This window comes from Portunus trituberculatus, chromosome 42, assembly GCF_017591435.1.
Source record: "Portunus trituberculatus isolate SZX2019 chromosome 42, ASM1759143v1, whole genome shotgun sequence".
In the NCBI taxonomy this organism is placed as follows: domain Eukaryota; kingdom Metazoa; phylum Arthropoda; class Malacostraca; order Decapoda; family Portunidae; genus Portunus; species Portunus trituberculatus.
Genome location: NC_059296.1, coordinates 5,832,501 through 5,843,273, shown reverse-complemented (window position 1 = coordinate 5,843,273; position 10,773 = coordinate 5,832,501). Strand labels below are relative to the sequence as shown.

General features: G+C 42.2%; 2 protein-coding genes across 4 annotated transcripts in view; one reads left to right on the top strand and one right to left on the bottom strand.

Moving 5' to 3' along the window:
- Positions 1-97: 97 nt before the first annotated feature.
- LOC123517766 (fibroblast growth factor receptor substrate 3-like) lies at positions 98-4,475 on the bottom strand. 3 transcript variants are annotated; one of them, XM_045278192.1, is made up of 5 exons: positions 4,351-4,475; positions 2,759-2,881; positions 1,857-2,158; positions 851-985; positions 98-363 (listed from the first exon to the last, which is right to left on the bottom strand). In XM_045278192.1, the coding sequence occupies exons 2-5, from the start codon at positions 2,877-2,879 to the stop codon at positions 295-297; spliced, it is 627 nt and encodes a 208-aa protein (XP_045134127.1). In that variant the 5' UTR covers positions 2,880-2,881; positions 4,351-4,475; the 3' UTR covers positions 98-294. The 3 variants fall into 3 exon arrangements, with proteins under 3 accessions (XP_045134127.1, XP_045134126.1, XP_045134128.1); XM_045278191.1 differs by having other exon boundaries at positions 4,151-4,426; XM_045278193.1 differs by having other exon boundaries at positions 1,872-2,158; positions 4,151-4,426.
- A 37-nt stretch (positions 4,476-4,512) lies between these two features.
- Positions 4,513-10,773, top strand: part of LOC123517764 — a 7,862-nt gene continuing 1,601 nt past the window's right edge. The window contains exons 1-5 of the mRNA XM_045278188.1: positions 4,513-7,515; positions 7,818-8,002; positions 8,295-8,442; positions 9,150-9,350; positions 9,613-10,773. The exon at positions 9,613-10,773 is cut by the window's right edge and continues 1,601 nt beyond it. Coding sequence (XP_045134123.1) covers positions 4,937-7,515; positions 7,818-8,002; positions 8,295-8,442; positions 9,150-9,350; positions 9,613-10,636 — 4,137 coding nt within the window. The 5' untranslated portion in view covers positions 4,513-4,936 and the 3' untranslated portion in view covers positions 10,637-10,773. The remainder of the gene's footprint in view (positions 7,516-7,817; positions 8,003-8,294; positions 8,443-9,149; positions 9,351-9,612) is intronic.

Below are 10,773 nucleotides of genomic sequence, written 5' to 3'. Positions count from 1 at the left end.
CCAGAATGATCTAGTTAAGCTGCCTTATGTTCCCCTATTTTGATATTTGAGTTGACATGATCATAGTGTAGAGGTGCAGGTGACAGCAAACAACAGACAAGGTGATCTTCAGCTTCATTATATGCAGAGTACATGTATCCATCAGTGCTGGATTGACTCACTCACCATAACCATAGTTTTTCAGCTTCTTATATTCATGCATAAAGCGGGTTTTAGTATCTTGGTTTACTGAAGTACAAAGGTCACTCCCTTAAGGAGAGAAGCCAGAGTGACGGTGGCAGTGACAGCATGTTTTCAGTAGGGCAGGGAGCCAGTGGAAGTCCGTCGGCCATTTGTTTCTTTCTTGTCAAGATTTCGCTCACTCTGAAAGATGATTAATTCTTATCATACTATTATACTTATTAAGGTCTCACCTTTCTCAGAAGCTTTTCAAGACCCTATAGTAGTAGTATATATGTATAACTATTCTTCATGTATTATAACAGTTGCTGCTGTTACCAGGACTGTCCCTGACTAAAATGGGGCCCTAAGAGAAAATTTTTCAGGCTCCCCCTCCCCCCTCTGTCAATCATTGCAGTGACAGCACGTGCAGATTACAACAGCATTATAGCGTGCCGTACGGCAGCACATATCCTTTGTGCATGTGCGCAAAATGCGTTTTCTCATGCAAAATGGGGCCCCCTATGGATCGCAGGGCCCTTCACACTGTGCAATTTCTGTGTGTAGGCAGGGGCAGCCCTGGCTGTTACTATTGCTACTACCACAGCTATAATTTCTTACCACTGGTATTGTCCACAAACAGCAGCAACTAGCAATAATATAGCTGTGTTTCATTCGTGGTACTGCTTACTTTATCTCTGAGACTGGCAGCTCGGTTTGGCGGGTTATTGACCAGAAGCAGGTCTGGAATCACGCCTCGTTGACAGTACAGATCAAACTGGCAGAATTCTTTCATCATGGTGAGTCGGGAATGAATCCTCTCCCCCTGTGCAGAGAAAAGAGTTCTGTTAGAGACTGGATGACTGGATTGCCTAAAAGGAAAAGGCTTAGGATTCAATACTTGTTTAAAAAAGCAAGGGATCACATTTTAATCACATATAATAATATAACTTCAGCTTTTTACAACAAACTTGCATAAGTACAAGTTGTCAGTCAGAGAAGTGTTCACCAAAGCTATAAATACAACTGTATTGAAGCAAAGGGGATAGGGATTAAAATGTATTCATTTTTTATGTTAGGTAGTCAAATAGTTTATATAATAAGAGTTATCTGAGAGATGCACATTACAGGTACAAGTAATGTAGTGAAAGGGTAACAATGCAGTCTTACCCAGATGGTGGAGAAATTGTTCTGAAAGTTACAAAATGTGTCCACAAGAGCAACTTACAATGTAATCATTATGTAGCAGCCTACAACAGTCAACTTTGGTTTGAAAGAAGATGGAACAAATAAGAGGGAACATAAAAGTCCGCTGTCAGTTTGTTACAGAGGGAATAGATGAGGCTCGATCTAGTCTAATCGGAGCAAGGTAAGGTAACTAAACCAATATCACATTGTTACAAAAGTTGATCTAAATAAAGTTGAGGAAACATAATGCCAAAGTTTACGCACGCTAGACACTCCCGCTCTCAAGGTTCCCACCTCTAAGCTGTTGCTTTTTTTTTTTTTTTCTAATCATTATTTCTTATGAGCTAATAGTAAATTAAAACTAGAGACTTTGACAGTATGTGTAGTGTAGCGTCAAATACTAGGACAGTGTAGAGCAGACTGCAACACGAAACTGGACAGAGCACAGGCCCGAGAGGACACGGTTACAAGAGTACAAGGTTACAAGCTGCACGCACATGCACACTCACCCGAGTATGACTTACACTGTCAGTGAGGAAGGTGAACAGTCCTTCCCCTGTTCTTGCTTTTCGACCCGACTCAAAATAGAAGTCGTTCTCTGTGTAGCCGTAGCGTCTGATGCAGCCCAGCTTCCATCCCCACGACCTCTCCTTTCTCACCACCACCACGCGGTCAGTCTGCACCAGGAAGGTCACCAACTCCTCTGCTGCCGCTTCCTTCTCGTTGTCTTCCTCCTCCTCATCATCATCTTCTGATACTTGAAGCTTTTGTTCGGTTTCCTTTTTCAGTCTGATGAGGAACTGACTCTCCTCTGGAATGACAATATAACGTCAGAAATGACTACTATACTCGGTATCTATTGTGTACATATATACGCATTTATGAAAATAATCAACAACAGTTGGACAGAAAGCAAGCATGAAGCAGTACTCACTGATTCACTAAACTTTGAACACAATGAAAAAACGCAGTGCTAATCATGGAACCGCTGGAACAACGAAAGACAGGCATACGTACACAAGCAAATGATCTGTGAGACTGTGACAGATTTGATCCTAACAAACGACAGAACAATTCAATTAATGAAAAGGTATCGTGAGACTCAATCGTAGAATAAAGACACTGCAATCTATGTCAATAATTAATGACACCAATGAATCAATGAGTCAATGGACATTTAACCTCTTCAGTAGCATGACGCGTTTCCATATTCCTTCTGCTTACTATCTGGTGATTTTATACAGCTTTAGAAACTCACATGGAGGATTGAAATAGTGAAGATTCTGACCATTAATCTTCTGACGACCTCCATCGACCCTTCCTAATGTCAATAAAATGGTCTAACCGTCTACAAATTTCAAGATAAAGTCCCAGTATTGAAAGGGTTAATGACTAATGAGTGCATACTTACCCATTATGGGCATCGGAAAACGCTTGTCTGAACTGCCATATCCCCTGCGGTAACTTGTGTTCGGAACTTTTTTGGAGGGCAGCGAGCCGCCTCTGTACAATGCGTCGCTCCCTGAAGACATGACTGGGATAGGGAAAGAGAAAACATCAAACTTTCGATGCGTTTGCAATATTTCATAGAAAAGATATCATATGTTTTTAGATATTCTACTATCATGTACCGATATATTGAAATAACTCAAGTATTGTGAAACACATATATATGGTATAAACGCCTTAATAGTAAAATTGTGTTTCTTTTTAATACCATCTCAATCCCTGGGACAAAAAATACGAAGTTGATTGATAACAAAGTTAGTATGATATTTTCTTTCCTTCTAGGCTAGGAAGTAGAACAAGAGAAACCGTGAGCATATGAAGCCTCGTAAATGAACTTATTTTCAGAAGTTAGCCTATAAATGAGTTTTTTTTTTTTCATAACTTACCCAATAATGCAACAATAAATGTATCAATCAATCAATTATCTCTCTCTCTCTCTCTCTCTCTCTCTCTCTCTCTCTCTCTCTCTCTCTCTCTCTCTCTCTGAGAGAGATGATAATAAAACACTCACATACAGAAATACAATTGCAGATTGTGGTGAGGAGTACTAAAGATAATATCACTACTACTACTATATCTATCTACTACTAGCTACTATTACCACTACTACTACTACTACTACTACTACTACTACTAGGTAATAATGATGCTGGTAATAATAATAATAATAATAATAATAATGATAATAATAATAATAATAATAATAATAATAATAATAATAATAATAATGATAATAATAATAATGATAATATTTCATTATTATTGTTATTAATAATAATAATGATAATAATAGTAAGAATAACAATTATTATAATAATAATATCAATAATTTCGCAGCAAATTTTAATTAATAATTTGTTTTTATTTGTTTGTATATCTTTTCTGATATAAAAATCCTGTAATGAAATCACTTCGACACCTTTCCTTCAAAAAACAAAACCAACAACAGCAACAACAACAATAGAAACAACACAAACACCAAAAAAAAAAAAAATGTTTTTGTCATCCACACACTCACACACGAAAATAAAAAATAAAAATCAAGCCACAAATTCTTGGATTAATCATTTGTTTCAGCCGGTGAAAAAAAAAAAAAAAAAGTCTTATCTTTGAACGTCATGTTCCCTACTCGAATACTGAAGAACGGTAAGTCACGAGTTGTCGTATCTATCCCGGATATTACGCAGTAACTCGCAGTAACACACACACACACACACACTCACACACATACACTCCCTCTTCGCTTCACTTGTAGAACATTCTGTGCTCTGCCTATTTCTTGTAATATTCTTACCGTACAGCCGCCCTCGTTACTTCATCACATATTCGCTGCTTGGACCTGCACTTCTATATTTGCATTTGGGTAATTATTTTTTCGACTTAAATTGCTTGGATTCTATTGAAACGCAGGCAGATTATAGGAGTCAACGTCTTCTTAAGTACAATTATACATTTGGCTAATGAAGGACATATCCTAGGAAAAGCCGTGCGTACTTTGACAGAACCCAATGACACTTGACTGCGACTCGGCACAGAGGTACACAGCAGCTCGGTTTGCTGCACTTTATGAAACTGGTGAGTGGCTCTTCTATAAGCGGCATTCAGTAGACTCCCTTCCTTTCTTATCATGCGATGTCTTGATAGCTAGCGCGACACTTCCCGTGAGCTGCCAGTCGACTTGTGTGGAAGGCTCAAGTGACAGCGCGCACTCCCGATGAGTTCTTACAAGCTTCTTAGATCAACTGAGTATGTGCAACCTAATAGGGTTTATCCTAATAACACCAAGAACAGCCTTACAATAGAACAGTGATGCTTTCCTCCCCGTCAGTGAGACATCACCGAAACTGCACGAGAGAAAAGTGAAATTAAACAGTGTTTATGGATGTCTTTGTCATACATGAAAGTTCTCTTGTGGCCCACGCCATTGTGTTTCAGTGTAAGCTTTCATTATACAAATATGAATTATTCTTTCAAGGCCAGAGACTTTAAATTCATACCCGTTGACTATTACGAAGCTCCTGTCATTTCTGGGAAACTGAGTTCAACTTATGATAATTAATTGTGAACGTTGAATTGAAGGATGGCTCAGTCAGCGCTGGCGCTGGTAGGGAGTTCAGTGCACAGCGGGATACAAGGAGAGGACCACCACTTGTTCAGAGTGTACAAGGCTTACGCATCTGAGGCTCGGCTGGCCCTGCTTCAAGTGCTTAGCTGGGGCTGCCCCAAACCTCCTTCTCAAACATTTGATCAATATCTATTTGCATCCGGCCGAAGCCGCGCCTTATACAGGAAAGTCTTTGATGGTCAGCAACGAGAGAAGATATCAACCAATCCTTCAGGTGACAGGTTCGATGTTTCTCTACTGTTCAAGATGATCCAGCAGGCATGTCACTCTCTGGCACCCCCGGAAGATGAGGTGTGGACCACCCCAGACCCCACACGCCTGGAATACTTGCTGACAAGGATCAAGAATGCACGCAATACTCTAGTGCACAATGTCACTACTACTACACAAGAGAAAATGGTGGAAGAAATTGAATCTCTACGAGACCTTCTGACAAAAGTGGTGAAGATCAGTGGAATTCTATACTGTGTTAACAGCGGCTTGGTGAATCAGGTGTTGCGTCTCATTCATTACAACCTGAACAATATCCGCGACCAGCCCTTCGCCCCTCTGGACCTGCAGGATTACGGCAACCACTTGGTGTTCGACAGTCTGAAAGCTACCTTGTGTCTCAACGGAGCCCAGGAGTTAAAGCAGACATACAACTCCAAGAAATTCCTCAACCCTATCTCCTTCCTTGACAAAAGCGAGTGTCACTTGCAAGTGGGAGAAGTGTTTACATGCTTATCAATTCAAGATTTGAGGGCTTGCCCTCGCAGTCGCCCCGTCCATTGCAAAGAGCTGCTGGAACTCATGGACACCGCGACGTGCGATTCGGAGGGCAATTGTGAAATCCAAAACCATTCTTTATTGATTCTCGAAGGCCAACCAGGCTCTGGGAAGACCACCTTGCTCAGGTTCTATGTGTCGCATTGGATTCAGGGCGGGGAAGACATCAAAGGACTCTCTGATTACGATCTGGTGTTGCACTTTGAGTGTCGCGACACCTGCATCGACTCCTTCACTCAGTTGCTGCTCTCTCACATGCCGCAAACCACTTCCAAGTTCCGCAAGAACGATCTTATTCACGTGTTTCAAAGTCTGAAGGCCATGGTTCTTATTGATGGCCTTGACGAACTTAATATAGCTTCCCAGAAGGTAGTGAGAGAAATCTTACATTTGAAGAGTTCCTGTGACCTCACTCTCATCTGCACCTCGAGGGCAGAAAAGATCAGGGAGGTGCACAAGCTAGTGTCCGGTAAAGTAAAAGTCATCCACATGAAGATACTTGGAATTCCCATTGAAAATAGAGAGGAGTTTGTACAAGTATACCATTGTCAATTGAAAAATCACGGCGTTCCACAGCAGAACATCAATGGCTTACTAGAGTACTTGCGTGAAGTGCCGTCACATCTACAGGATTTTTTCAGGTTTCCGCTTAATCTAGTCCTGCTTACCTTTTTGTGGGATGGTGCGCACCTTAGAGTCAGAAAAATCAACTCCATGACTACGCTCTATCTCGAAATCCACAGACTTATGATAGAAAAGTTTCTCGACAGACTGACATACCATCCCTCCACGCAGAATCTGTCCCACGCCAACCTGGCCACCAAGTGTGAAAGCTTCCGAGCAACCCTGTACGAGGAAGCATTGCACGGCCTGGGTATGGGTACAGTGTATTTAGACGAGAGAGGAACAAAGAGCCTGAGAGAGCTCTGTATTAGTTTGGATCTTCCTAGAGAGGAAGTGTTCTCTGCCTTTTTAGTAGCAGAATCTTATGACCACACTCTTGGTCTTTCAGAGAAGGTGAAATTCCCACACAAAGGAATCCAGGATTTTTATGCGGCTATACACGTAACCTCCCTTGTGAAAGAAGGTCCTTTTCCTGATCTATCTCTTTTTTTAAGTAAGTTAGATGAACTGAAGAAAGAGTTCCCGGTGCCGAGCTTTGCGTGGCGGCAAATAGTGAAACACACTAAAGAACTACTCAGCAAACCAGTCTCCATACGTAGCGTCTTGCTTGAGTTCCAGTCAGAGAGTCAGGATATTGGCAGGTACCAAAACGTGATTTGTCACATGGTTAATCTATTGCACAGCTGTGAACCGCGGTCCCTCGAACACTACGCAGCAGAGCTGGTGACTCTTTTGGACGAGGCTAAAGGAATGTCATTCGAACATTGGGTCGACATACTGAAGGAGAGCCATTACAACCCAATGCTGGCTGAAAAGATTTCTAAAGTGCTGCCTAAGTTTTCATGGACAGTGAGGGACCAAGACGTGAGAGCTGCTGCTGCTTTCCTGAATCACAACTGTCCCTCGCAGCTCACTATCGACGTCATGAATGACCCCAACCAGCTACCACACTTGCATGAACTGCTGCAAACTGCTGCCACCTGTACCACTTGCAAAGTATACATTTTTTTCCACCATCACTGGCGTCACCCGGAAAAAGAATCCTCCAATTCCCTCCTGTTGAAGCTGTTACCCGCGCAGCAGGAGAATGAGCATCTTGAGTCTCCTGGCTCCCCAGCAGACCCCTCCTCAGACTATCTAAGGTTAGTGTGTCTCCATAGCCACTATTTTTCCCTATATGTTATTTGCTTGACACTCACTATTCCAACAGAACATCACACTTAAATATGGCAATACATGCTCGCTCATTGAGACAGCCTCTATTAGTACTATTAGATTACGAGTAGTAGGTAACTATCATGATAACTGAAAGATATGTTCATCTTATGTCATAAGATCATTCAGTTATTATATTTGCCAGTGTCCTCCCTTAATGGAGCCAGCCCTTCATATTTTTCTAATGCTAGATCAGGAACTCTAAGGCAGAAAATCTTGACATTTTCAGAGATATCAATGGCCCGAAGATCTGTCTGATGGAATTGATGGGCCATTTCAATGGACAGGCTGTTCATATGCTGCCCACGTCCATCAAAGAACTTCGTCTGGCCTTGGCTGACGACAACGACGCCCTCGACTGGTTTCATGCTCTTCCCAAACTCTCCCACATGCTTCCTTCCCTGAGGAACATCTGTGAGTCGCCTCCTCTTACCTTGTCATTGAACTGAAAGAGTTTGAAAGAATATCAAGTTTTATTTAATGAATGCAAATTGCCACACATGTCGTTGTACACACTGTAATATATTTCCAACCATCAATATAGGTTCATTATCACCATAACCTCGCTCTGCCATAATATTCCACATCCTTCTCTCCTCTCATTCTAATTGTTGCGTTAACTTTGTGTCTTCCTCTGTCTGTGTGTGTGTGTGTGTGTGTGTGTGTGTGTGTGTGTGTGTGTGTGTGTGTGTGTGTGTGTCTGCAGGGATACATGTCACAGGGAGCGTCAGTCCAGACTTGCTCCCCATTCTGCCACAACTCCTTTATCGCCCTCGACTCTACTTGTCCAATGTGGGAGACGATAACATATCGTGGGCGAGCCGAGTGGCCCGCGCTCTTCTGCATCCCTATTCGTGAGTTCACTCGTGCAACATGAACGGTTCTAACAGTAACAGGTCATTGGAATAAAAATATAGTACGAATCTGGAGAAAAAGAGAGATTTTGTCTATATTACTTAGCAGATTATCAATCTAACTCCTTGGTGTTAATCACCGTCTAAGTTATACCATTCATTGTTTGTACCGTACAAAGCCTCAGACGGGAATGGGAATGTCCACCTGTAGACACGCACCAATCTTCTAAGCTGACTAACATGCCGAACTAAATGTAACTACTACTCATGGCGAAGACATGCACTATTCAGTTACCATCTTCTTCTTCTTCTTCTTCTTCTTCTTTTTCCTCATGCAACCTTAATCCCACTGTATTGCAAGGTCACAGCCGCTCGAGTTATCAGGGGAGTACCATATCCTCATAGCAAGCAATTTTAGTGGCATGCAAACTTGATGGATGCATTGTGTTCTAATTACACATTATGAATTCCTTACACATAAAGAATGTAATCATCACTCCAGAAAAGAAAAAAAATTGCGTTTTGAAGTCCTATTGTGTGTAGTTCTATTACTAGTTAGGTATAGGTAATGATAGGAAGAGAACACATATGATGAATAGTTGCAAAGTTATACCAGTATGATTATCATTGAATAATTTCTCTAATTTTCAGAATGTTTACCGTGATAGTAACTAAATATATAACTTTTCACTTCTTTCCCGGTGTAGGAAATATGCCAGTGTTGGATTGGTCCGCAGCAGTCTCAGCAGCCGCGGAGTGAGTCAGCTGGCCGAGCTGCTGCACCACCAGGACGTGGGCGTGTACGCCGGGCGTGGGGGAGGCCTCCTGGTGGCCTCCACTCACCTCTCTCAATCTGATCAGGACGTCAGCGATTCAGTTTTTCACCATCTCAACTGTTCCCTCACACTGTAAGTCTGTGTTTTATGTTGTACGTGTGAAGTGTGCCACATTTACTAGTAATATGAAGATAGGCAAACGATAAGTTTGTTGATTTTCCTTTTTTTCTCTCTTGTGTAACGTAACCAGTACATCTATTTCATAGAGGCAGTAACGAATTCACTTGTGAAAACTCCCAAACAGCCTTCACCTACGTATGTTACTGTTAGAGTCTCGAGTGTTGACGTGTAAATGCTTGGTAGTTCGTCAGTCTGACTCTCTTCATTCCCATAGGCTGAACGACGATGAGATCTGGAATGACGAGTCCATCTACGAAGAAGTATACGAATGCCACAATTACGAGAACATGTGTGGCGGCACTGACGAGGCACAAGACACCTGTAGCCACAGTACCAAATCAGAAGCCATATATGAGAGTATTTTACCAAATCAAGCAGAAGCTGTTAACTCATATTCCCACAAGAATGCTTCGTCTTATCTTGACGACTCAGAGAGTGAGAAAAACTCTGAATACTTGTCAAGTATATACGAGGACATGAAACAAGTGACGGGAGTAAGTGCGTCATCATCACCAGCAGGACGCCCTTCACTACCAGCTCCAGTGCCACGAAGCGACTACTTTCCTCAGACCGATCATACGCCAATGCCAGCCAGACCCCCGTTGCCGCTACCACCAAAAGCTGAAAGCTTATGTCCAAATGCTGATAAGAACTTTGAATCCTCATTAGGTGAATATGTCAACTTGTCTGAATGCGTGAGTGGATCAAAACCGCCACCGCTGCCGCCACGTTGCAAATCGTCAATAGCTACTCCTGTGTCCAGCTTTTTCCACTACAACCGGCTGCCAAAGTTTCATACCAATCCCCCTCCAAAACCATTAATTTCAAGGTATTCTATTAACAGCATTGAGTCCAGACGTTCACTAACAACTCCTACTGAAGTTTCGAGTTCACCAAAGGTGCTACAATCAGGCCCCGACAACCTACACCTAAAGGTAGAAACGGACTCAGTGAAGCCAAGCCCACCAAAATACTTCTTTCCGCCGCATCAAAATTTACCCAGTGGCTTCAGGCCATCACGTAGCTCACTGCCAACGTTATTCCCCTCGTCTAGTTCACGTATAGCAGTGGACCATCTTTCATCACCTGGAGTCATCACACAGCCACCTAGCTTTACAGACTTTCACCTTCACAAAAAATCTTACAAGGGCAAGCCAGTACTACCTTGCCCCCTCACACCAAAACTCACGTCTCTCTTACCAAACGGTGACTATAAACGATTGTGTAACAATAACTAGTTTCTATTTGCTGTCAAATCATGATTAAGGACGAGTTCTTCAGTAGGAACAGATATGTGACAGAAGCTCGCACGCTCGCACTAACAAGAATGAGTCTTTTTATAATAGCTATGCTGACTCGCTGACACCACATCCTG

Excerpts from the sequence above, each read along its gene's own strand:
- LOC123517766 (XM_045278192.1), bottom strand. The coding sequence starts at position 2,879 with ATGTCTTCAGGGAGCGACGCATTGTACAGAGGCGGCTCGCTGCCCTCC. Across the intron at positions 986-1,856 it reads ACAGTGTAAGTCATACTCGG|GGGGAGAGGATTCATTCCCG; the intron begins GTGAGTGTGCAT and ends TTCTCTGCACAG. Across the intron at positions 364-850 it reads CTGCCAGTCTCAGAGATAAA|AGTGAGCGAAATCTTGACAA; the intron begins GTAAGCAGTACC and ends ATCATCTTTCAG.